Source organism: Centropristis striata, chromosome 15 (genome assembly GCF_030273125.1).
Source record: "Centropristis striata isolate RG_2023a ecotype Rhode Island chromosome 15, C.striata_1.0, whole genome shotgun sequence".
NCBI classification, from domain to species: domain Eukaryota; kingdom Metazoa; phylum Chordata; class Actinopteri; order Perciformes; family Serranidae; genus Centropristis; species Centropristis striata.
In genome coordinates, this window is record NC_081531.1 from 20,424,703 (window position 1) to 20,449,895 (window position 25,193).

The 25,193-nt window shown below is 38.5% G+C and overlaps 2 protein-coding genes across 3 annotated transcripts; both read right to left on the minus strand.

The window, feature by feature from the left end:
* Positions 1–148: 148 nt before the first annotated feature.
* c15h5orf24 (chromosome 15 C5orf24 homolog) lies at positions 149–8,665 on the minus strand. Of its 2 annotated transcripts, none has more exons than XM_059351852.1 (2): positions 8,432–8,665; positions 149–7,005 (listed from the first exon to the last, which is right to left on the minus strand). In XM_059351852.1, the coding sequence occupies exon 2, from the start codon at positions 7,000–7,002 to the stop codon at positions 6,373–6,375; it is 630 nt and encodes a 209-aa protein (XP_059207835.1). In that variant the 5' UTR covers positions 7,003–7,005; positions 8,432–8,665; the 3' UTR covers positions 149–6,372. The 2 variants fall into 2 exon arrangements, with proteins under 2 accessions (XP_059207835.1, XP_059207834.1); XM_059351851.1 differs by having other exon boundaries at positions 149–7,008.
* Positions 8,666–9,188: 523 nt separating this feature from the next.
* ddx46 (DEAD (Asp-Glu-Ala-Asp) box polypeptide 46) lies at positions 9,189–23,262 on the minus strand. Its single transcript, XM_059352007.1, has 23 exons — positions 22,767–23,262; positions 22,353–22,517; positions 20,883–21,005; positions 20,678–20,765; positions 20,419–20,587; positions 19,193–19,434; positions 18,912–19,022; positions 18,615–18,780; positions 17,088–17,208; positions 16,418–16,593; positions 15,961–16,082; positions 15,362–15,440; positions 14,208–14,290; positions 13,691–13,855; positions 13,308–13,470; positions 12,546–12,739; positions 12,300–12,437; positions 11,902–12,051; positions 11,448–11,675; positions 10,532–10,750; positions 10,072–10,216; positions 9,840–9,913; positions 9,189–9,693 (listed from the first exon to the last, which is right to left on the minus strand). The coding sequence occupies exons 1-23, from the start codon at positions 22,781–22,783 to the stop codon at positions 9,646–9,648; spliced, it is 3,186 nt and encodes a 1,061-aa protein (XP_059207990.1). The 5' UTR covers positions 22,784–23,262; the 3' UTR covers positions 9,189–9,645.
* Between the last annotated feature and the right edge of the window lie 1,931 nt (positions 23,263–25,193).

The following is a 25,193-nucleotide window of genomic DNA, read 5'->3' on the forward strand; positions in this document are numbered from 1 at the left end:
TAATTTACTATTTAGTTCTCTACATGCTGCTGTGTACTGCAAACGTTACTGCAGTTGTAATGATATTGCAAAAATCACATAATCCCAATCACGTCTGCCAAAAAAATGTTGCCTCTTTTGTAAAGGAAAATCCTTTCAAGACAATATATCCGCAGAATGTGTTACTTTCAGATTTATTACACAACTTTTGAACATTCCACAACAATCATGCAGGAATAAAACTGGAATTATACAAAGCTTAACAGGCTTCGCCAATCACACTTCAGGAATAACTGGGCTTCATGTCGTCTCAAAAACACTCAAAATGTGAGGTAATATTTCTGAAATAATCTACAGACAACAGACCACATGTTGATTTAATGCTGATGATGGTAAGAGAGAAAAATAATATTGAAAAAGGGGACTATAACAAAAACTATGAATTCCTGCACACTGATTTAACTTGAAATATTAACAATGGGAATATTAAAAAGAAAAAAAAATCTTAGATTAATCTAAGTCTATTATAGGTTCCATAATCATGTCTTCACTCTTCTGTGATGTCCTCCTGAGAGGGTCAAGATTCAAAATGTCACTGCCTTCCATCATGTAAACACAATTCAAGAAAAAACATTAAGTTCTTACATCTTGTCCATATTCTAGAAAATAATGCTGTCAAATACATCAGTACTCTGCTGATGTTTACGGTTCAGAACAAATCTGTTAACAGTGCATGAAGCCAAATATTTGAGATAACATGAAACAAACTGTTGTGATTTTCAGGTATTCTTATGGAAATAAATGTTACCATCTCAAAGCTTCAGGAGCCCTGAGGTGCCTCTCCTAGTTAGCCTCTGTGCCAGTAACATGTCGAACTCAATGGGCTTTTTTTCCAAAAAAGCGAAAACATATTGTTTTAGGTTTCTGCCCACATTCTAAGCTAAATAAATATCCACTGACTTAAAAAATTTTTTTTACAAAATTCACATTTGTAGATCCAGCCCTTTCCAAAAAAAAAAACAACAACCTTGCTCAACATGATGTGGTTCATTCAACTGATAATAATTTGAATATTATAGTTTTACGCTGTCTACTGGTTAAATAAATCTCCCTACAATTGAAATGCATTGTCAATTACATTTCAAGGTAATCACATTTTCTTCTGGATTCAAATCTTAAACAGGATTAATATTGTAAATTGGAAAAAAGCCCCGGCTATTTGGTATGCTTTAGTCAAAAGCACAAGTTGGATAGGTTAAAGTAGCAAAACATCACAGTTTGGGTTAAAAATAAAGTGTGCTTGTTACATAAGTTAATTTACATAAGTGAGTTAAATTGAGTCAACTTTGACTTTTGGTTTCCTGACAATGCAGTTTAGCTGAACAATTTTTAAGTAAAACAGGCCTAATTTATTAGTTATGTTTTTAGCTACCTTTACCTAACATAATTTCCCACAAATACGAGACCTTCATGGAAACATTTTAAATCAAAATTTTGGTTGATTTGACAATATAAATCATACACAGAAGTAGGGGCAAGAGGATGGAGGCCATTGTTCCACCAGCACACCGTTAAAACCTCAAGGTAACTAGAGCTGTTGAATTAATTTCTTAGAAGACAAGATGGTTTTCTGTACAAGAGTAAATATCCAGTTGAACTAGAGTATGGACGAATAAAATCCACATCCTGCTAAACGTTCAATAGGTATAAACACAATGTTTAAAAAAAGTTCAATAGGTCACGTTTTGTCATATCAACTGTCACTATATCCTGACATTTAATCTATGAAAAAAAAATTCCTGTTCCTCTGACTCCTAATGCTCCCAATGGCATCTGCAAGATTCTGATGACAAATAAGCAATGAAGCTACATAATTTTGATTCATATTTGATCAGCGCTACCTAGTTTTACACTTTGACCACAGTATCACAATACTCTGCTCTGATTGGTTGTAGGCAAAACAGGATTTTTCCCCCCACAAATGATCTGTCCCAGAATATAGTGACAGTTTGAGGATGTTTTATAAAAGTTTCTGACTGAACCTGTCAGTTGCAGAAGCAATGGAACAGAGGCCACCTAAAAGATGAAGCAGGACAGAAAAAAATGTCTTTTTTCACAGCAGACATGTTGACTTGTCATAGAAGGATACGGACAGGTGTTACTCGCAACATTAAGGGTCTATAGCGTCTCAGTAAGACATCACAGTGTGACAGTGTCTGTGATTTTTATAGTGTGACATGTAAACATGCCTTCTCTGAAAAAAAAAAAAAACAGTTGCATCTCAACATATGCATCTGGAGCCTGACAAACAAAATTAGTAAAAAAATAAATAAAATAAAAATGAATAAAAAACACTAAATAAAATACACAAACTTTAAAATGCGTCATCATCATGTCATCCAAAAACTCAACAAAAAATGATTAGTTATGTAAATATCAAATATGGCTACATAGGAATTATATATAAAAATGGAAATACTTTTAAAGTTAAATAACAGATGATATAAATACAATAAGACGTAAGGAACTAAGATAATGTTGCCAATGTGTAGCAATTTACAATGCATTCAAAAGATTGATGCCACAGTTAAAAGTTGTTTTTTTCACTAATTCAAACAATCACACTCTCTTTTTAATGGGATATTGGTTTCCAAGTGCCTTTTCATGTACATTTACATTTACACAGTACCTTTCATGCTAAGGTTATTTTGTGAGATGTTGGAATATTTGTATTTAAATCAAATAGCATAAATGCCTACAGTTTGATAACGTCATATTCTTTGGTAAAGGAGGGTGAAAAGGATGTTTGGATGTGACATTTCGGTAAAAGTCTGTTAACACTACACACGTCAACAAAACAAGTGATTGAAGGCCTTGTACACAAGTATAAAAATACAACAATAATAAAAAGTGATAGTATCAAAGTTTCCACAGTACAATACATACATACAACAGATTATTGCACCAAATTTAACAATTTTATATTTCATCATGTGAGAGCAGGTCTGTGAAGCTACACTTTTTCTTCACTCTCAGTATCTGAAATGCTTGTATGTGAATAATACCAAAAACTGAATGTTCATTAGGGCAAAGCTTAAGATTTACATTTTAAGTAATTGACTGTTCGCAAAACTACTCCCCCTAACGCTCCTTCCAATCATAGCCTTAGCAACCGTTAAGTAGGAGAAGAAGGTCAGTCATGCATTGAGCTCTGAGCAGCAAGGTGAAACATGTGCATATGGGATTTGTAAATCTGACACCAGTTACCCTAAGAGTTTAGCAGGAGGAGTCGTTTTTTTCCCCTTTTCCAAAACTCAGAAAAAAAGGGGAGCGAGCTGGCTGTAGATTAAACAGTGTGGGAGAGCCAACTCCCAACTTAATATCTCCAAGATCAACAGACACACAAATGACTGCTCCAAGTTTAGCTGCTATAGCTAGCAAACATGAGCTAACTAAAGGTAAACCCGGTCCGGTACAGTATTTATTCAGTCCTTCACAATAAGTAAAAATACAGATGTTGCCTATAGCACATGCTACATCAGTCTGTGCTATGGATGATTTACCATCTGGGCACCAGTGACACCTTATTTTACATGTTTTCTAGAGTGCAGCCTACAGATGAGGTGTTTGTAACTATAGTTGCATACCAATGATAGAAATTTTGTGGATTGTGCTACAACGTCCCAGCAGGCCATTATGAGCCTATTTTAATCTTTGTAGCATTTTGTTAATGGGCAGCCTACCTCACCAAGGAATTGTGAAATTGTGGAAAGTGCCTGTCTGCTCTGTGGCTGCTGACTGTCCTGGAAGCTTTTGGCGCATAGCAACAGTAACTAAGGGGGCCGAGCTTTTGCGCACGGTCAATTAAACTTAAATACAATACAGTGGACACGTAAATCATACTTGTCTTTAATGTGGTCTACTGTATTTACATTGCCTTAAGCATATTGATTAATGACAAAAATATTAAACCAATAAAACAACTCCACCTTTCATTCTGTCTGTTTCAGCTAAATTATTTTTACATTAGCATTTCACGAAAAACACCAGCTTCCCCAACAGCCAGATTACACTGATCGGCAGGGACAAATGTACCTAAACAACATAATAAACAGCAACAAAAAGACACAATTTGTCCTTTTCATTGTTAAAATCAAGACATAAAATATTGATTTATAATGTACAAATTAAAACTTAATTAATACCTAATACCTAAAATCATATATTTTAGTGTGATCATTGTAAACAAATGATGTGTGTCTCACACCTGTGATAGAAAGGGGCTATTTTTCCCCCCACTTCTTTCCTCTGACAGTTTTGTCTGTTTCTTGTGGAAGAACAGCGCCTCCTGTCAGCAGCTTGCACACCATCTACAGCTCACAGTGTAAAAACACAGCATGGCAACCAGCAATGGGTTGCCAGTGATGGTCTCATTTGTTTATGATTCAGCATTAAATGCAAATGAAAACATTTTAACTTGCTAAAAAAAATCAAATAAAGTATTTAAGAGCTTTAGTTGGGGTAACGGTCTGTCACACAAATATCAAATCAAACAAAGAGATAGTTTGGTAGTTAAGAGAGTTTGGGGAAATACAATGTAACTGCCATAACAATCATAGTTAGTGCATTCAGCCACACATTCATGTTGGAGCTATTTGGATATCATCAATGTGCTTCTTCCATTAGGACAAATCTTTATTAATACTTGAATGTTGCTTGACAGCTAAGTATGCATTCTTTAAATAATGTTCAATCCATAATGTTTTAATGGATAACACAGAAGATACAGATGATTCTTTGGGTGACAGACGTTCCCTACTATGTGACAAAACACCCTTTTGTATCAGAAATATATTAAAACTGCCACAAAGGAACTCACCTGACCCAATTGGGTCATATTTTGTTGTTGGTAGTGGGACAAAATTTTGGTCAGATGTTGATGATTTCTAAATATGCCAACAGACAGCTGATTTTTTTTAACAAAGCAAAATGTGCCTGTACCAACAAGAATCACTGTCAAAATATCAAATGGAATTGATTGGGTGCTTGTTTACTTAATCTTTGATTAGGTATTTTCTTGATTTTAATGGGAATTTTGCTAATTTAAAACAAAAAGTTCTTCAGCTCAGCAAGTTTGTGTTGAGACAAAATTAAACATTAACAATTTTGAGAAATTTGGATTATTGTGTAAAAAAAAAAAAGGCACGCTGACAAAAATCATAGAAGGAAAACCTACATCAGCTAACAAAGTTTCTGCACCGAGCAGAATTTTGAACTCTCTAGATGAACAATGATAAATTTAACTGTAATGAAGAGCGATCCAGTACCAAGCAGAACATTCAAACAACGTTCATCCAAACGTTTACCCATAGTCGAACAGGGTACAAATTGGTCAATTGTAAGCAGGTTATAAGAAAGAGGTGGACTGAGTTGCTGAGTCAATGTATATACATTTTTTTTAGTTTTATACTTTTAGTAAAAAAAACAAAAACGTTATTTCGGACTTGGATAACAATCTGTGAGTTGACCCAGTTGCTTTGATGACATTTGCATGCAAATAATATGTAGACATTTCTCGAGGTGACAATAAGAGAGTGAACAGTAAGACATCGTTAGCAGGAGTCATGTTTTCTAGTGTTAATCCTGGAGGGATCTGGGTTTTGGGGTTCTGTTAGCCTGGAAGATTATCTGTACATCTGTCTCTGAAGTGCCACCAAGCAAGGCACTTGACCCCCAGCTGTTCTGTCCATTTTTACAAATGTAACGCATAAAAAGTGCTACATATAACATTTTGCTTTTTAAATAAAGAACACATTTTCAAGAAACCTTCTTGTTGCAAAGAAAAAGTTGCTACTTGTCCTCCTCTCTCTCTCTCTCTCTCTCTCTCTCTTGCTTTGTTTGTTTGTTTAGAGAGCAAGAACAAGAGCTAATATGTAATTCAAACTGTAGTGTGATGAACACACAGACTTTAGTTCGTCCCAACAGAGTTCACACAACAGTGGGTATCAATCTTCTCACGATGGTTTCCATTGTTTACAGTAATGAAACATTTTAAAATGAATGTTTCAACGATCATTCAGTGGTGTTAAATGCTACATAAAGCACAGTAGAAATGACATGTGTCACAACCTGCCACTACAGTTGTTAGAAAGATAAAAGCTCCTTGCTCAATGAACATCTGATATTGTTCTTTTCCCAAGACAACAGCACTGTGTAGTCAAACCTCCCACTCCAGCAGTAGCACTGAAAAAACTAACAGTATTATATCAGGTGGCAGGCACACAGATGACACCAACACGAATAATAGAAAATCTCCTCTCAGCCTCACAGCAGGCTGGAAAAGATTACAATCACCCCCCAATATCAGGCAGGAAACCTGTATACATGCGTCTCTTATTCAACTGATGGAGGGTGAGGGGAAACTGTCTTCTCTTTGCAGGAAGGTTCACAGAGGATTTCCTTGTGTGGTAGCGGATAGGGGAAAGCCGCTCCGCTGCACGTGCTACCATAAGCTAGTTTGTTGAGGCGAGAGAGGCCCTTGATGCTGCCGGGAGGCCGTCCGGGGCTGACCTTGTACCCCGCCGCTCTGGTAGTACCAAGCGGCCTTCCCGGGCTCGTCTTGAACCCTGCAGCTCTGGTGGTGCCGAGGGGTCGCCCTGTGCTGGTTCTGTACCCAGCTAGCTTGGTGGTTCCCAAAGGCCTTCCGCGTCTGCCTGACTTCCCGGCTGCCTTGTTCTTCTTCTTGCCATCCTCTGATGCCTGATCGTTGCTTTTAATGCTGGATATTTTCCCAGGCGAGCCCACGAGCACTTCCTGTCTTGGGCACACCATGGGCTTGTGGCTCTGGGTGGGTAGAACCATGGGAGCCAACGTCATCTGGAGGGCCGATGGAGGAGGAGGGGGGTAGAACTTGCTGGCCTGGGTGCACAGGTCAAAGTGGGAGGCAGGGTGGTGGCTGTCCTCTGCTAGGCATGACGGCCTGCTATTCATGCAGAAGTCACTGGTTGTCACCTGGCGCATCATCTTCTGCTGGCAGGCGGAAATAAGTTGCAAGAGTGTTACAAGCACACAAAAGTATCAAATTATCTGTGTTAAATCAGTGCTGTTATAATCCATGAAGAGATTTCTGCACATGATTATTGCATTTTGGTGAATATTATATTATGTATGTATTTATGCAGCAATTGGTGCATTTTCTGCATTCCACTATGAAGGGTATCATGGTACTTCCTGCTTCAACCCAAGGAGAGTCGCTTGGTCAAATAGCGTCATATAATATGGATACAACGAAGTTTAACTAGAGCTGTGATGTTAGAGGGTTACAGAAACCAGTGTGAGAAATAAAGGGCTGGTTTCCACTGAGGTGCTGTTTGGGTGCTGCGAGAACTGAGGTGTACTATGATCATGCGCCACCTATTGACCATTTTGGCAAGTGCAGAAGTACAGTGGTTTTCACATGTAAATAATGTGTTGCAGTCAGATTTTTCAGGATGTCATACAAATCATGCTGCAAAAGCTTTCATAGGAAATCATACGAACCCCTTAATAAAAATACGTAGATTGCGCATGATCATATTCCAATGATGTGTTTCAGTTTAACCATGTGACTTGCTGCAACCATGCAAAGTTTCAACCATTGCTTTTAAGGTTGCATACTATCACCATCTACATTACAGGACGTATTGTTGCAGCTATGAGCTGCGTTCTAGCAGTTTGTCAAAACAAAAGTCCCTTGCTTTGCTACTTTGAAGCTTTAATGCATGTTCAAAATATTAAGAGGGACGTGTCCCCTGCATGCCCCCCAATACATACGCCTATGCCTTTTAGCAATATGCTGATGGTGGGGGTCTGCAGCATTGACCTCTCTGTCACAGCCAGTTGTGGGCAACTGACCCTGACCTCTGACCTCCTTGTGGAAGGCACAAGTGAAAGGGCTACTTTCTCTTTTATTACTAGCATCATATACACAACCTTGTTATTACAATCAGTTAATATTCTAATTTACACTCATAACCGCTCTTTAATTTCAGCAATACAGTACTCATAATTAATGATGAAGCTATAAATATTTGAAGAAGGCTAAAAAGGACAGACTGCTGCTGATGAGATTTCTGTCTTCTGCAGAGGACACGGGGATGCGAGGAGGTGTGTGCTTTACTATCACAAACACTCTGTAGTAATATCCATTCACAAAAAATATGCACATGAATTGAGCATCTTTGGTGACAAAAGCTCCTTCTCTCGGTGTCACTTTGCCCCTTTGAAACGTTACAACACAAACGGCTGAATTTAGCTTCGTTTTGGCCCGGATAACGCTTTTCAAGAATGGGTTTTAAATTCAACAAAAGAGCGGAAAGTGCGCAGGCATCCGATTCGACTACTAACATTTAGGTTATATAATTAATCAAAGTACATCCTCCTGACACCGACATTAGCACTAAGGTTACTGTACCTCGATTGTTCGGAGATCTCGGTGCAGAAAGGGTTAAGGAGAAAAATGATCTTTCATCCCTCAGACCGTGAGTCGATCCATTTCCCCAAAATATTTTCGCACCACTGGACGTCGGCTTGCTGGCGTTTAATCACCACATCGGATTGTTTCGGTGTGAACCTCAAAGAGACGCAGTTTGGACGTGTTTTTTTTACTGCCCAGCTCCAGAGGTTTGGATAAGAAACGCAGCCATTTTCCATTAAAAATTAATAAGACGGGCGCTCAGTCTGAGCATGCGCAGATCACCAAAGAGGGGATATGAAGAGGGGTTTTTCTCTCCATCCCCTCCTGAACCTTTCACATTCAAACGCTGTTTCACTTTCAAATACACAGAAATGTGTATTTGCATCTTATAAAGCTGCAAAAATACTGTTTTATTTTATTTTATTGTCTTGAAATTGAGCCATAATCCAATTTTCAATGCTTACCAAACAGCACTCCACTACTGATGAATAATATACAAAGCAGAGGCTATTGAATAATTAAAGCAGTAGGCAGGAGTATACAGAATGCCATTTAAGTCAATATAAAATAAATAACCAAGCCTATGAAATAAATGAGCAATAAATATTTAAATGAATGCCAAAATAATAACTTATATATTTATTCATACATTTAATGCCTTTTATTTATTTCAGGATGTATTTTTGCCATTTTTTATTATTTCATATTCCATATATCTACCAGATATATTAATACAAAGAGCTGGACAAATGTATTCCATAGCAACACATCGTTTTATTGTGCAGAAAAGTAAAAACATCTTTTGTCTGACTATTTCTTCATAGAGAAAGACTATGGTTGGGATGTTGCTTATACATACAGAGTGAAATCTGACCCCAAAAATAACATTGAGAGAAAATGTGTCTTATACTTAAAAAACATATTGCAGATTGTGATGGTTCCATGACATTGGAGGTCATATCTGCATTCGGCATTTTGTTATTTATGATCTGTAGGTATAAAATCACAGGTTACTCATGTGAAGCCCAGACAAAACTAAGGGGGGGGGGAATGGAAAATAAAAATGAATCCATACATTAAACTTAGGTCTTTGTAGGGAATATTATTAAAAATATAGACTAAAATAATCTTCAACCACTTTAAAGAAGCTGTAGAGATGACAGGAAACTGTTTGATGATGGAAACTCCTCCAGCAAGCTTTTGTTTCTCTTCTACAACACTTTGTACCGGCCTTTGCTCGTCGGCTGGTAGGAATTTTGCTGAAATGAAAGAAAAAAAATACATTAACCGACATCTTTCTTAGATTTTTGCTGAATAAAAACTTGTCTTGTTTTACATTTCCTGCTCCAAAATGAGCATTAGATCCAGTACTAGATGTTGATTTCAAGAAACAGAAGATACTTACTAATCTGATGAGCTCTTCCTTGATTAACCGCGTGATCTCGGTTTTGGCTTTCTGCACAGCCAGTTCATTTGCACCTATAAAACAAACAGCATTAATATACAGTATATGTCAAAAACAAGAAAATAGGAGAATTCAGAACCGGAAGGCTGCTGAGAGAAGTAGTAGGAGCCACATTTTGAAAATGTAAAAGTCTTTCAAAATTTAACACATAAATCATTTGCCTGGCACATACTTTCAATAGCCAGGTAGATCTTGCGTTCTCCTTCCTTGGGCTCTTTGCCTGGAGGGAAATAGGTTCCTCTGATTGTGATGGCGGCTTCAGAGTATTCACCGATCCTCTGCAGAGCTTCTTTAGAGGTCACCTTCCACCTGGCCGTCTGGGGAAGAACAGATGGAATTGAAGCTTGAAGTTTTTGGGAATAAATAAAGACATCATTGACAATCCTAGAAAAACATTTGCTGTCATGTGGAATTGTGTTCGACAAAAATTTAATTTAAGATTCAAACAAAATATTTTTAAAGGAAAAATTGTACGAGATTTGAAAATATTCCCCCCCTTTGTTGCCCTGGGCACTTACAGGGGCTAGTAATCAAAGTACAACTATTGGTACACACTGAACCTCACCTAGCACATAAAAATAAAGATTAATAAAAATAAACAGGAATCTGCTGAACGTTCTGGCTCTGCTGACCTGAGGGAAGTCGTTGATCTCCAGCTCCTCTTCGTATCTCTTGACGGTCTCAGCCTGTTCAGCCGCCTGCCGCTCCTCCTCCAGCTTCTCCACGGGGGTGTAGTTCAGCTTGGCATTGATCTTCTCCGCCAGCTGCTCTGCAATAGTCTTGGCCGACACAGAGGGTGTCATGATGGTGCCGCCCCGCAGAATGGCGTTGGTGGCCTGCTGCATCACGTCCTGAACAAGAAGACAAAACTAGTTTGATCTTATTTGGTCCATGTGGGGGAAATTAATCTTGACACAACACATGAAACAAACCAAGCAATAAAAATGCTAAACGAAAAATCTGAAATAATTGACAAAAAATTATAAAATAGGTGGAGAACTGTTGCATATTACACGTTGAAGAGTAATAAATAGGAACTGAAGGGCTCTTAAGTTTATGGCTACTTAGACCAACAACCTGCAGGGCAGTGACCACAGATAACAACCAGTGTAACTATATACTGTGATGAATTCTTTTAGAATATAGTCTTAATTCAATAGTGCACATAATTATAATAAAAAGCAAGAGATTCGTATTTTCATATTAACACTGAGCCTTTAAAACATAATATTTTACATTGCAGTATGTTGTGCTACGAAGGACTTCATTAGTTATTAAGATTTGCAAAAATACAAATGGTGAAAATCAATCAAGTATTTAATTAATTTACTTTTTTTTTTGGCTCATGGTTAGGTGTAAACATGTTTTGCCTAGTCCAAACGTTGGTGTCAAACTGACGAAAGGACAACTAACTGACAATCAACTGCCCTTAATCACTAAGTACAATATGTGATGATTTACAGATCATCAGATCAGAACTTTTAGAGACTCCTCTCCGTCTCTCGTCTGGCACTGAACACCTGTGCATTTCCTCTCTGTTTGACGTACCTGAGCCTCGGCGCCCAGGTTCTTCTGAGCGTTGATCTTGAGCGCTAGTCTCTTTGCCATTTCCAGTTTCTGGATGTTTCCAGCAGATGTGGGTCCGAGGCCTGGCAGCCCTCCTGGGACAGTTGTTGTTGAGGCTGCTGCTCCTGCAGAACCAGTGGCTGCCCCGGGAGCAGACAGGTCCTTCACCCTCTTCTTGGAGTTGAACATGCTCTCGATTTGCTCCTCAATCTGAGGAGGGGAAGAAGCAGGGGGATGATTAATATGGGTTGAAATGGTGACTAATTAGAATGATTTTGTAAATGGAACTGAGGGTGGCAAACTTAAGTTGCCACAAAATAAATAGATCATTAATATGACGCTGAGAAATTGTTGCATTTTGTTCCATGAAAGTGTTGCCAATTCACACAACAATCAAAACTCATGTAATTAACAGCGAAATGGCAACATTTCTTACATCCAGGGCTCCGTCCTCATCGTCAGAGTCCTGCAGTCCAAGAGCAGCTTTCTGCAACTTCTTTCTCTCATTGGCTAAGGCGTGCTCCGTCTCGTCAAACTTAAAGCCTTTTCCTGAGAAGCCGCTGCTGCTCTTGATGGTCTTACCCTCCTGCAGGGATGAAGGAGGGAAGGGAAAAATAGAGAAAGTGTAAAATAAGGGCACAAGGACTGCTTTTTTTCCCCCTTTCTAAATTGCCTTATTCACATATTTTACATTATTTTTCATACTGATATTTTAGATAAAATACCTCCAGCTGCCAGTATGTGCTGGCTAGTGCAGCTTGAAATCAGAATGAAGCTTTGATGTACACACAATCATAGCTGTGTCAGTCCCCTCTTTCTCTATACTAGTCTTACCGCTTTCTGTTGGTCTTTGAAGGAGGCCCAAAGCTGCTCCAGCTCAGGTGGGACAGGAGAGCCTGACAGCTCCAAGGCTTTGATGATGTCCCCAGCATAGCGAACCTGATCTTCTGTGATGAAGGTGTAGGCATAGCCCTGGAAGAAGGAACAAGACGAAATATTAAAATCATTAACAGAGAGATGACCAGTCCATTTAATACATTAAAAATTGGCACCAAAAACAAACACAGTCTAATAACTGACCTTGTTCCCTGCTCTGCCTGTGCGTCCGGCCCTGTGGACATAGTCCTCATAGTGGTTGGGACAGTTGTAGTTGACCACCAGGATGAGCTGCTTGACATCCAGGCCTCTGGCTGCCACAGAGGTGGCCACCATCAGACGACAGGCTCCGTTCTTAAAGTCATTAATAATGCTGTCTCTGTCATACTGATCGATTCCTAAGAACAACACAGGAAAGTAGTATAAGAAAGACAAAATACTAGACATAACATAAATCATGGTAAGGAAGGAATCAGAGCCTTTGATAGTAAGGGTGTTTATTCATTATGCAGCTGTAAGAGTTACTTAAAACATTCACACTTGTCACACAAACAAGGACAAACTGACCCTTTTTGGCTGGTAATAGACCTTACATTACAAACTGTATAGTGTACATACTTTAAATATCACAATAAAAAGTAGCAAAATGTCACAATTGATTTTTGCTGCTCTCTGTAGGCACCATCTGATTACTTATCCATCTCCGATAAGATTTTTCTTAAGTATATACTTCTCCCAAGCTCAGAAAGCACAGAAATCAATTAACTCCGATTCATCTTTTGCTACAGCAGATATATAGCTGCCTTATTCTTAATTTGTCATATTGAGATCAAAATGTTTGGTAACAAATGACATGATGACATTTCTGTAGCGTTTACTGTCAGAAATCTGGATTTTTGGCAAACTCAGTTAAATATTGAACCATCAACAAGTTGTAATCAGTGCATCACTAATGTGACTCCTTACCTCCGTGCAGAGACATGCAGGGGTACGAGGCTTTCATCAGGTCTTTTAGCAATGTGTCAGCATGCTCCTGTTTGTCTACAAAGATGATGACCGATCCCTTCTCCTGGTAGTGACCCAGAATCTCAAGCAGCTTCAGGAACTTCTTGTCCTCCTCAATCACCAGCTTCAGAAACAAACACAGAAAGAAAATGAGAGAGGGTGATGGTGGATGATGAGGAGTGTGATTTGGACTGGGTTATCAATATAAATTTGGAAAAAAGGACAGTCTTAACAAATATTTAAGTAAAATACTGGAGTATGTCAAGATAGCGGACAAAGAAACCAAATGTTCCCTTTAAATAAATCATTTTCAATGAGAACCGGAGGAAACCTAGATGATTTACCACGTGTTGTTCCACATCAGAGCAGACGACACTGCGGCCTCCCACCTGGACCTCAATGGGCTTGGCAAGGATCCTACGAGCCAGCGCCTCCATGGCTCTGGGGAAGGTAGCCGAAAACATGACCGTCTGGCGGTCTGGACGCACGTTGTCCACAATACGCATCACCTGGTAGTGGAACCAGACAACATGTGGAGGTCAGCATCAGAAGGCAAAATGCAACCAATTCGGACACAGAAATTATTCTCAACAAACCATCTGCAAAGTGCCAAGTCAATCACTGAATGGATGTAAAAAAAAAATAAAAAAAATTGAAGGACAGAGATGCACTCCTTTTACAATTGTTAGATTTGTGCCATTATACACCCATAACTTTGTATTATTATTCTTCATGGCAATAAATGTCTGTTTGTGCTTCCTTACTGGGGCTGCCAAACATGCAATGTAAAGTATTTCTAAATAAATACATTAATCTAATAATATAACAATAAAATGAGGTATTAATCCCAGTGACACACACCTGTGGCTCGAAGCCCATGTCAAACATCCTGTCAGCTTCATCCAACACCACATATGTAACTCTGCGCAGGTTGGTGACTCGACCTACACGTCAATGGGGAGGAGCATGGGGAAAACGGTCAACTTCAAAAAAAGCCAGTCCTCACATGCATTCTTCAACAAACAAACTAATCTAGCAAACACACAGCACCTTTTTCATAATAAATCTACTTGACATTATTTAACAAAACAAGGCATCCTAACTTCAGCTCATTCTTGTGGACTAGTGTTAAGCAGCCAGGGTTTTATTTGATTTATATTTTAAAAGTGTTGCTTTCGCTTGTCTCTGGTCTTGCGTACCATCTCAGGGGCATGAGGGACCTGTAAAACTCAGAAAACAGCCTCAAGATACACTACAAGAGATGGAGCCCCATCAAGCATTATCTGACCAAGCGTCTTTTCACCTACAAGGGAAACATATTACAGATTACCTCGCATGTGTGGAAACAAAAAAACCCTCTCTCATAATAACTGCTCGGAAAAGATATACACAATGTACAATAAGTGTCAGTAAATACGATAACTACAGCTTTCTAAACACAGTATTTCTTCACATTTGTATGCAATCAGTGCTGTACAGGGCTCTACAGTGACATTTATTCTCAGTAGCCACAAATTAAAAATAATTAGATCGAGACAGGACAGTTGCGTGATCAGTGAAAACGACTTGAAAACTCTCTCTGTGCTTTAAATATCAAAATGCATGTGTGTCTTTTGAATTTGAGTACATTTCATAAAACAACCACTGTAGAACCCTGGTTGTGCATCAATATAACATAATATCAACAGACGTTACAACACACTAATCAAACATTTTGATCTTCTCTGGCTTGGAGTTTGAAGAACCACGGAGGCAGCACCAGGTCCACCTACCTGTACTTGCCCTTATCTTCAGGAAACACACCACTGTCTTGTAGATATGACTGATCCCAAGGGTGGTCAAATAATGTCAACAGTTTAGTAGGTGGTACTGACGTGTTTAATTATGTAGTTTATCATATTGTAACATTCCATGCAAGGTAATCAACAAAAGGCTCACAAGGCATCAAAAATGCTTATTTGCATTGACAGCCTACAAGAATAAACAAGTGAGAGAGTCAAAGTGTGTGAACTCACCGCTGTTGGCCCCCAACATGTCAATCATTCTCCCCGGCGTGCACACGATGATCTCAGCTCCTCTCTTCAGCTCAGCAATCTGGAAGCCGCCAACAACAACAACAACAACTGAAAATATTGACACGATGTTCAAAGTTCAAATATAACAGCTGAACAAAAATAGTTGTGCTTACTTGCCCTGCACACTGTTATATCATATCATAAAGTCTAATTCATTGTACCCAAGGCTACCCCAGGGCTGTAACCAATTACTATTTTCAGCAGTTAGCAGTATTTCGTCTTCTCATCTTGTGCATTACTACAACAATTATGTGTGTTTTTTCATTTGTCCTTCATGAGGCAAATGGGTTTAGAATTATTCTTAACGAAAGGAGAAAAAAAAGAAAGAAAATGAAGTGCACGCTCTGAGTTTAATATTTCTGCCTTCTCTGTTGCTTTTTAACACAGTTTATGTAATTATGAATGGGCAGGTAAATAAAAAGCAGGACATGAATGAGGCACATGTTGTCTGTGATAAATCATATAACATGCATATAATTCTACTAAAGCCTTCTAGTTAGATAATTTATCAAGGGAATAACATTCGTGTTTGTGTTTACCTGTTCGCTGATACCCGTGCCTCCATAGACACACACCACCCTGAGTCCCAGCGGTTTAGAGAATTTCTTACACTCCTTTGTAATCTGCAGAGCCAATTCTCTGGTCGGGGTCATGATTATAGCTGGGAGAAAAAAAACAGGATGTGAATAGAAAATAAGTTTTACATCTTGAAATGTCAAAGGTTCGATGCAACTTATTTGCCAGGAGCATTAACTGAAGTAACATGGACTTGAATTACTTTAGAGTGGCTATTTGAGAAGATGAGAAATGCAGTGGAAGCATAACAGTGGAGATGTGTCCTGTTTTAGTCTTCCTTTGACCTACATTTAGCCAAAGTCATAATCCAAGTTCTTACTTTCTTTAGTAGTAGTACTTCTTTTGTACTTGGATATACTATAATAGAAACAAGAACATTTTCTGTAAACATTAACATTAAAACATTAATCTATTTCTTACTTATTGGTCCTTCAGACTCCTCCAGGGGCCTTTGGTCCATGATGTGTCGGAACATGGGCAGCAGGAAAGCTATGGTTTTCCCGCTGCCGGTCTTAGCGATGCCAATGAGGTCTCGACCCGACATAATGGCGGGGATGGCCTGAGCCTGGATGGGGGTGGGCTTGTCATAGCTATGTCTGGGTACATTTATGAGGAAGACATAATCATGAATGTTAAGTGTTGGTTTCTGGTCAGAAATAATCAAGTGTCATGTACAACTTGAACCTCACTGATCCAAAAAAGGATTAATGCAATTTCATTTAGTTATTACACATTTTATACACATTTCAAAGAGCAGACTGCCTGGGACAACAGTAGTTATACTTTTTAGAGAAATATATTTGTTACGGTACACACACTGGCCAAATGCTTCTTTAATAATGTTTTATGATTGATACTGCTGTATTACCCGCAACTTCATGTCCAGTTCAATATGAATTACTTTATTTGACCTTTAAAAGATTGTTGCTCCTCTCTGCACATGTCCCTAAATCACCCTTTTGCACAAGCTGCATGCCTTACTATCTTTGCTTGTAACTGATCTTTTTACATGCTCCATTAGCAACATCATTGCTAAATTCCATAAAATATCATAGTCCATCACGCTAGCAGTCAGCAAAGTCAGACTCACCTCTTCATTGCACTGAGGATCTTCATAGACACTCCACACTGCACCCAGGTCTTAATGGGTTTGGGACAACCCTTCCCTTTAACAGTAATGCCTTCCAGTTCCAGCCTGTACGCATTCACTTCTGCATGATTACAAAAACAGCCAAACAAAGACATTGCATGGTTAGTGAAGGTTTATAGAGACACATTCTGAATGCTAAAGGCAGTGATTATGTTTATATGGCAGTATAGTCTTACTTCAACAGATCACACTAATGCTCAATAAGGCCAAACTAAGAAGTATACAGGCATGATAGCTCCTAATGAGTTAATACTGTCCTTTCAAATCCTTAATCATGTTTAAGGGCGACTACAAAAGAGAGTACGTAAACAAGCCATGTGCTGTGCTCACGCCAAACTCAAAGAGAATTTTTGCCTTGTGATACTTGCAAAAGTTTAAAAGTGGGATCATCAGTGTTTATTTGTGTGACTTTGCAGAGACATGGCGGTGGTAATACAGACAACATGTCATTGTGAAAGTCCCAGATGTGTTGGAAAACCAAACATTGTTGTGTCTGGGTTCATAACAGCAGCTCGAGGCACACACAGAGTACATTATTACATTTCACTGCCTTCTCCAGGAACTGGCCCTTGATGACTGCTGCTTCCAGCGATGATTGAGGCTAACCAGTGCCCAGTTTGATGACCTGTTAGCTATCAATGGCCAGATGTCACACATGGAAAGCAACTACAGGCATTCTGACTCAGCTGCAGCTCTTTTGAGAGTGGCAGTTTCATATTTGGTGTGTCAAGGTCAATAAATATTCACTATATCTAGCAAGTCACAAGACTGAGGTTGATTTACCCTGATGTATCAGCCACATGAACTTAAAATGAACAGATTTTTCTGTGATTTTATTGCAATAAATGGATCAAAAGGATGCTGAGATAACATCAATAAAATCATGATGCCAATTGCTAAAAAAAAGAAGGAGCAGAATTCATATCATCTGTCAAGACAATGCGCACATGACTTTTAAAATGCTTGTTTTCCAAATGGAGTTCAGATCAATCAGGGCTCTGCTATGCAGTAGAATCTCAACACTGATGGGCTTTTGTGACACAGAGTCACACAAATCTTGCATCACGTAATGTGCATCATTGCGTTACAAGCCAGTCTGGATCTTTGCACTGACTTTTTATATACTCCTGCCACGCTAAAAACTGTCTTTGCATCTGGTGTGAGAAAATCACAAGAACTTAATCAAGCATTTAACTTAAATTATATTAAACTTTAAATATTTGAGTCTGTACTCAGAGGTATTAAGATACCAAAGTCATAAATAATAATCCAATATCAGCCTGATAAACTGTTCAGTCTGTATTTGGATATATACATCCTGTACAAATGTCTGTACAACACAGCCTATTTACTGAAATCACGAGAGTGCAATGATAGGGGATATGTGGCACTTTTTATGTTAAAAATCTCAGTTCTGAAGAGGTTCTCACATCAGATTTCTCAAATGCCCATGTTCAGTTTACTGACCTTCTGGAGTCATCCTGGCGAGCTCAGGAACCTCCACATAGAAGTTTTTGCGGTAGGACTCGTACTGGATCTTTTCGTGGTCAACAGGCTCAAGTACCTTCCTCTGTTTGGTCTGGAAGCCCGTCAGAGCCGTCTGCAGATCCACCTCCTCCTCCTCTGATGAATACTGTCAAACACATCAGATACATTTTGGATGTTGTTCACAGTAAAGAAACTTGAAGAAATTGTCATGCTTTTTGCCTGATGAGAGTCTCAGAAAGCAATAAGGGCTAAAAAAAAAAGAAAAGAAAAACTCACCTCCATAGCATCCTGGTCATTCTCCATCAGCTCACCCTTCTTTTTGTGAGTGTTGGGTCCTTTCTTGGTTTTAACAACTGTCACCACTTTGGTTACCGTCATTGCTCCTTTCTGTTGAAGAGGAAAAAAAACATGCATGTCACCTGGCAAGACACTCACAAAGACGACGACATCTAGTCCGATTGTCCCTTTAAATAAAAGTTATTATTTATATTCCTGACAATATTAAACATCAGGGGACTTGTCTCCTGGCTAAAGTAGTATTTCCCACCTGTACTCACCTTATCATTTCCTTTCATGCCTCCCATGTTGAACTTCTTCACCTCCTGCTTCACCTCTTCCATGTAGGCGTCCAGAGGATCCACATCGTCTTCCTCAGCCTGCTGCTCCATGGGAGTCTCCTCCTCCTTCTCCCCCTCCTCTTTCTTCTCCACCTTTATCTCCTTATCTTTCATCTCCCCTTTCCCTTCCCCATCTTCGTCATCATCTGCCTCCATTGGAGCTGAAACATCCTCATCATCATCTGAAATGAAGAGTCAATTATGGACTGGTTGGACTGGTCAAGTGAAACGTTAGCAAATAAAAGTAAATGAATTGATAAAAACTTAATTTGAATTAATTGACTTAAGTATAAATGTACACAATGCAAACAATGCTTTAATTCAACACCATCTAACCCAACATACTCAAAAACAAGCTCACAGAGATGGGAGTTTAGTTTTCCTTTATCTCCTGGATCACAGATTACCTGACAGGAAGACCACAGTATGTCAGGTTGGGGAACTGTGTTTCTGGGACATTAATGAGCAGCACAGGGGCTCCACAAGGGACTGTTCTGGCTCCATTCCTGTTCACACTGTAAACAGCGGACTTCAAATACAACTCTGAGTCCTGCCACATCCAGAAGTACTCGGATGACACTGCTATTGTTGCGTGTATCAGGAATGGACAGGAATCTGAATATAAGGATCTGATAAAAGCTTTCAGTGACTGGAGTCACAAGAACTATCTCCTACTGAACACTTCAAAGACTAGGGAAATGATCATAGATTTCCGCAGATTCAAGCCCCCTCTTCAGCCAGTGAATATCTGTGGGGTGGACATCGAGGTGGTGCCAAGTTATAACTATCTAGGTGGACTGGTCCCTAAACACTGACGCTCTCTACAAAAAAGGGGCAGAGTTGCCTCTTTTTCTTAAGAAAAACCATCCTGGCGCATCCTACAGCCATCAGGCTGTCTCATTCTTCAAGAGCTAACAGACCAACTGAATTTCTCCTCAGTGATAAAGCAATTTTGATTTGATTTGATTGATTAGCTCATTAAAATAACTGTAGAATCCAAAATAATAGCCTATACTTTGTTGCATTCTATTTTTACCAAGTAAACAATGGTAAAAAAAAAATAGCATCGATATGTGGTGGGAAATAATTATGAAAAGTTCAATTGACAACTAAAATAAATAATCCATTGGTACATTTTGGGGCGTTAATAGAATTTGCTTTCTCACCATCGTCATCCTCTAAGCTCCACTTCTTGCCCTGCTTCATCTCCTCCAGTTCTTTCTTGATCTCTCCAATGTTTTCTATGGCCTTCTTCCTCTGCTCCTCCCTCCACTTCTCGACACGCTCCTTCCTCTTTCTCATCTCCTCCTCAAGCTTATTCTGGTCAAAGTCTTGCTGCATGGACACAAAGGAAAGATCAGAAATAGTCCCCTATATGTAGTGGCCTTTTTAGAGGTTAGCAAAAACAGAATATATAGAACTTACATCCTCAACCTTCTCATCCTCCTTTTCCTCCTTTATCTTCTTCTTGTCAGATAAAGAATCAACGCTGTCTTTCTCCTTGCTCCTTGACCTGTAGGGAAGATAACAATAAAGACAAAAAGAAAAACAGGAACATGGTTTTGCCGACCTGAGCTGTCACTTTTTCACTGTCTTGAAAGGTTTGATGTGTTTTTCAAAGAAGCCTCACCTTTCATCCGGTCTCCTACTCTTGTTTGGACTACCAGATCGGGACCTCCGGGCACGACTCCTGCTGCCCGACCGCCTCCTGTCTCGGCTTCTAGACCTCCTCCTCTCTCTGCTCCTGGAGCGCCTTAGAAACAAAGGCAAACATATGAAATGAAAACACGCATGACAAGAGGGAGATAATATTGGTCTCCTTCACTTCTGAGAACATTTTCACATAGACAATTTCATATTTGAAGTTATCTCAAATAATGAGTGATATTATTATATATTAGGGCTGGGCGATATATTGATACAAAAAAATACATCGATATATTTTTAAATGTGATATGGAATTAGACCATATCACATATATCAATATAGTTATTTTTTCCCCTTTTATATATAAATGCTGCCTTTACTAGGGTTTGCCATATTTAGTTCTTTTATAATGCTCGTTATTCTTTTCTCATATAAATATATTTATTTCAGAAAGATATTGGCATATTTTATTTCTTAGGCTTTTTTTATATTTATTATTATTTTTAATAATAATAATTTTTATTATTATTATTATTATTATTTATTTAAGATATGTTTTTCTTTAAATGTGCAATTTATAGAGTTTTTATTTTTTTTAAAGGTACTCCTGTTGTGTTACAGTATTTATGTTCACTTAAATAAACTGTTTCAATAAAACTACTTGTGACATGTCATAGTTGGCTTTGACTGAAAATTTGCGCTCACTTTGCGATAAAAATATGGGATATATACCGTATATCAACATGAATATATCAGGATATGACTTTTGGTCCATATCGCCCAGCCCTATAATATATACCATGGATTTTTACACTTTATGGAAATATATGCCGCCTCTCCTAAAATAAACTGCAGCTGTTTTTATTTGGATTTTCTGGGTTGTCAAAGATCTGTGATGTGACATATACGATACATTGGGCATTTTTTGGTATTTATGTTTTTGATATTACTTATTTTAAAATAAAAAAACTAGACACTAATAATAACAATAATAGTGCTGTTTAACAACAAATTATTTTTCAGATTTGTTTTCAAGTTTTAGTTGTTTGCATCTCCATAACATTTATCTCATTTTTAATTTGTTCTGGAAATATGGTCAGAACAAGTTAAATGCAATACAGGACATCTTACTAACGGATTGGAATTGTTAAATGGGTTTAAACTTAGCCTCGTAACAAAAAATAAGCTTTTTGAAATGAGCTACTTTTTCACATTTTGGAGAAGTCACTTCTTGTTACAGCCACATGACCACCACACCAGGGTGTTGAGTGTATGTCGCTTAGGGATTTAATAAGTTAAGGTGAAGCATAAAGCTGAATATGGGAGATTCTAGAAGATTTAAAGTGTTTGTTCCACTGGTGTCAGCATGGGTTCTTGGTTTAAGTGTAAGCTGCTGCGGTCTTTCTCTTTAACACTCAAGCGCCGTCAAAATACAATAGCGTGGGACACTCACCTGGCTCGTTTTCTGTCTCTGGACCGGGACCTGCGGCGGTCCCTGCTCCGTGACCGGTCCCTCCTATTTCTGTCTCGGTCGTCTTTCTTGGAGCGCTTGTCCGGGGAGCGACTCTTCGATCGGCTGCCTGACCGTCCCCGAGACGCGGAGCGCTTTCTGTAGTGTCTAAGGAACAAACAGCATAATACTCCCATTAGCTAACAAATAGTTGATGACAACTGCATCAAAGATAACTTTTTAATTCATATTTTACGGCTAGAATGAGGTGAACTGCTGGTTACTGCGCACTATCTGTATGTTTTAGCTAGCATGCTAATCGAAATGAGCTACCAAAACGTTTAAGTTTAGCAGCCACAGAAGTTAGTCACAATTGATTCAATGGAATATAAACAAACCAAATTAACCCGGACTTACCTCGACTCACGTCCCATTGCTGTTCCACGAGGTTATGTCTTGTAAAAAAGTCAAACTAGTTCACAGATATGAACGTCTCTTGTGCGATACACGGTTGTTTGTGCTTTGAACCTGCACGCTAGGAAACTGCGACAGCAAAGTCCATGATTTGTGCGTTGGGAATCGTAGTGCGCCACCGCGTGGTGGGAGGTCAGAACTTTTTTTTTTAATAATTATTTTTTTACATTTTTTATATCAAACAGCAAAACAATGCACAGTTACAAAGAAGAAGAAACGAGTTACAGAAAGATAAACAATGCAAAAATAAAATAGAAGTAAATAATATATTTTTTAAAATAAGATACACAAATAATTAAATGGAAAAGAATGAAACAAAAACAAACAACTAGAAAATTTCCTCTGGGGAAATTTTGAAAGGGCCACGGGGGCAAATTCTTCAGAGATTTCAAACTATGCCCTTTAACTTCAAAATGTGTGTGTGTGTGTGTGTGTAGGTGTAATTAAAATCACATAAAGTTACCTGTGTGTGCGTGTATGAAGCATGTTTATGAATGTGTGAGGAGTGTGCGCACTTTAGTGCATGTGTGTGTGTGTGTGTGTGTGTGTATCTGTAACTGTAATCACATCAAAGATCAAAGGCAATCAGATCAAAGCAATCAACAGAATTAACTGCAGCTGTTAATGTTCCGAAAGAGTGACAGCAGCCAGAGGTGGACAGACTCAAATTTCTGGCCTCGAACAGAAAGCATTTTTGGCAAAACCATAATAGCTATCATTGATCCGACTTCACTTTGAGCGTCCCGAGTTCTTCCTGAACGTCTACATATGATTTTTTAAAATAAAAAAAATAAAAATAGCTTTGTTAGAGCGATTTAAAAAAACTGTTCCATCTTCCTTTTTTCCAAATCTCCCTGCGTTTTTAATATGGGAGACAATGAGGCTGTTGGTGGTGTTGGTGGATCATCTCTGCGTCGTACGCCCAAACTATAACTCTGACAGCTTTACCAAAGGATTGTGAGTGAGAAGACAAATTTTACTACGTTTCTATGTATAAATTATTTCTGTAGAGTGGAATTTGCGGCCTGGAGCGTAGTTTTCAAATGTATTTTTTGACAGTTTTACCTCTCCCTCAACACTCTGAGCGATGACATCACACACTCTGACACCAACATTCCGTGCAATACACACCCATTATAATCTCAGAATTTCTCCCAAAATTATCATGGTCATTGAACAGGGATTGATAAAAAACTATATGACCTATCGATATGTGGATTAATACACCGATACACGAGACTTGTGTCTACTGTTTAAAGTTTAAATGGAGTCTCTAGGTGAAATTATGCCGGAGAAGTAGACGTTTAAAAATCTCCAATTATTGTTCTTTTTCGCTCATTTTTTGTCGGCCGTCCCATTCATTTCAATGCAAAATTTTGGGCGACATACGTCGCGAAAAATTTGTATTCTGTAGAGAAAAGTAATAGCACACCGATCCCGATCAAACTGCACGTTTTGATATATAATTTGTCCTGCAACTCTTTAAGTTGTAGGACTAGTAGCGGGACGAAATTGCGTCCGGAAGAGGAATAAGAAGAAATCCACAGCATAACAGTAGTGCTCGGTGCTATTGCCCCGAGGCCCTAATAATAACATAGACAGACGCAAGATTACATGTTAAAGACATGTAACACACAAGACATTAAACGCAGTTCAAACTCTGACTTAAACAAAAAGAAATCTGTTTTTTACTTGAAAACTTACATTTGTGTATGTGGTATTTGACATAAAGAAAATATGCATCATCATCCTTCTTTTTGTGATCAAAACAGCCAAATATGACATATTTATAATGCAAAGTAAAACCAGTGAAAATATTTGTGTTAACAAACGAGGCAATGTTCTTCCAGAGTTTGTATGTAAATTCTTGGAGGTCAGAACTATAACACTGTACTGAAGCCTGAGTGATGCACTAAGTTGAGCTGTAGATGTGATTTTAAATGGATACAGTTGCCATTTCTGCACATCAATAAAGAGTGGAATAAACTTTCCAAATCCGGATCTGCAAAGCTTGTTTAGTGAAAAGACTATTAGCTGTAATTGCTGCCAAAGGGGGCTTCTACAAACTACTGAATAAAGGGTCTGAATACATACATAGCCTAAATCAAGAGATTTCAGTTTTGGATTTTTAATGAATTTTAACAAATATAAAAAAACTTGTTTTCACTTTGGGTTGACCCTAACCCTTTGCAAGACTGCCATTTTTTTTAATTACATCTGCAACACAAAGTGTGCAAAAAGTGAAGATGTCTGAATACTTTTAGACAACACTTTACCCATTATCTATTTTCATTTTTGATGCTTGTATTTTTACTCCAAATAACAGTGGGAAATGTTGTACTATTTATTAGCAAACAGTCACGACCTCCT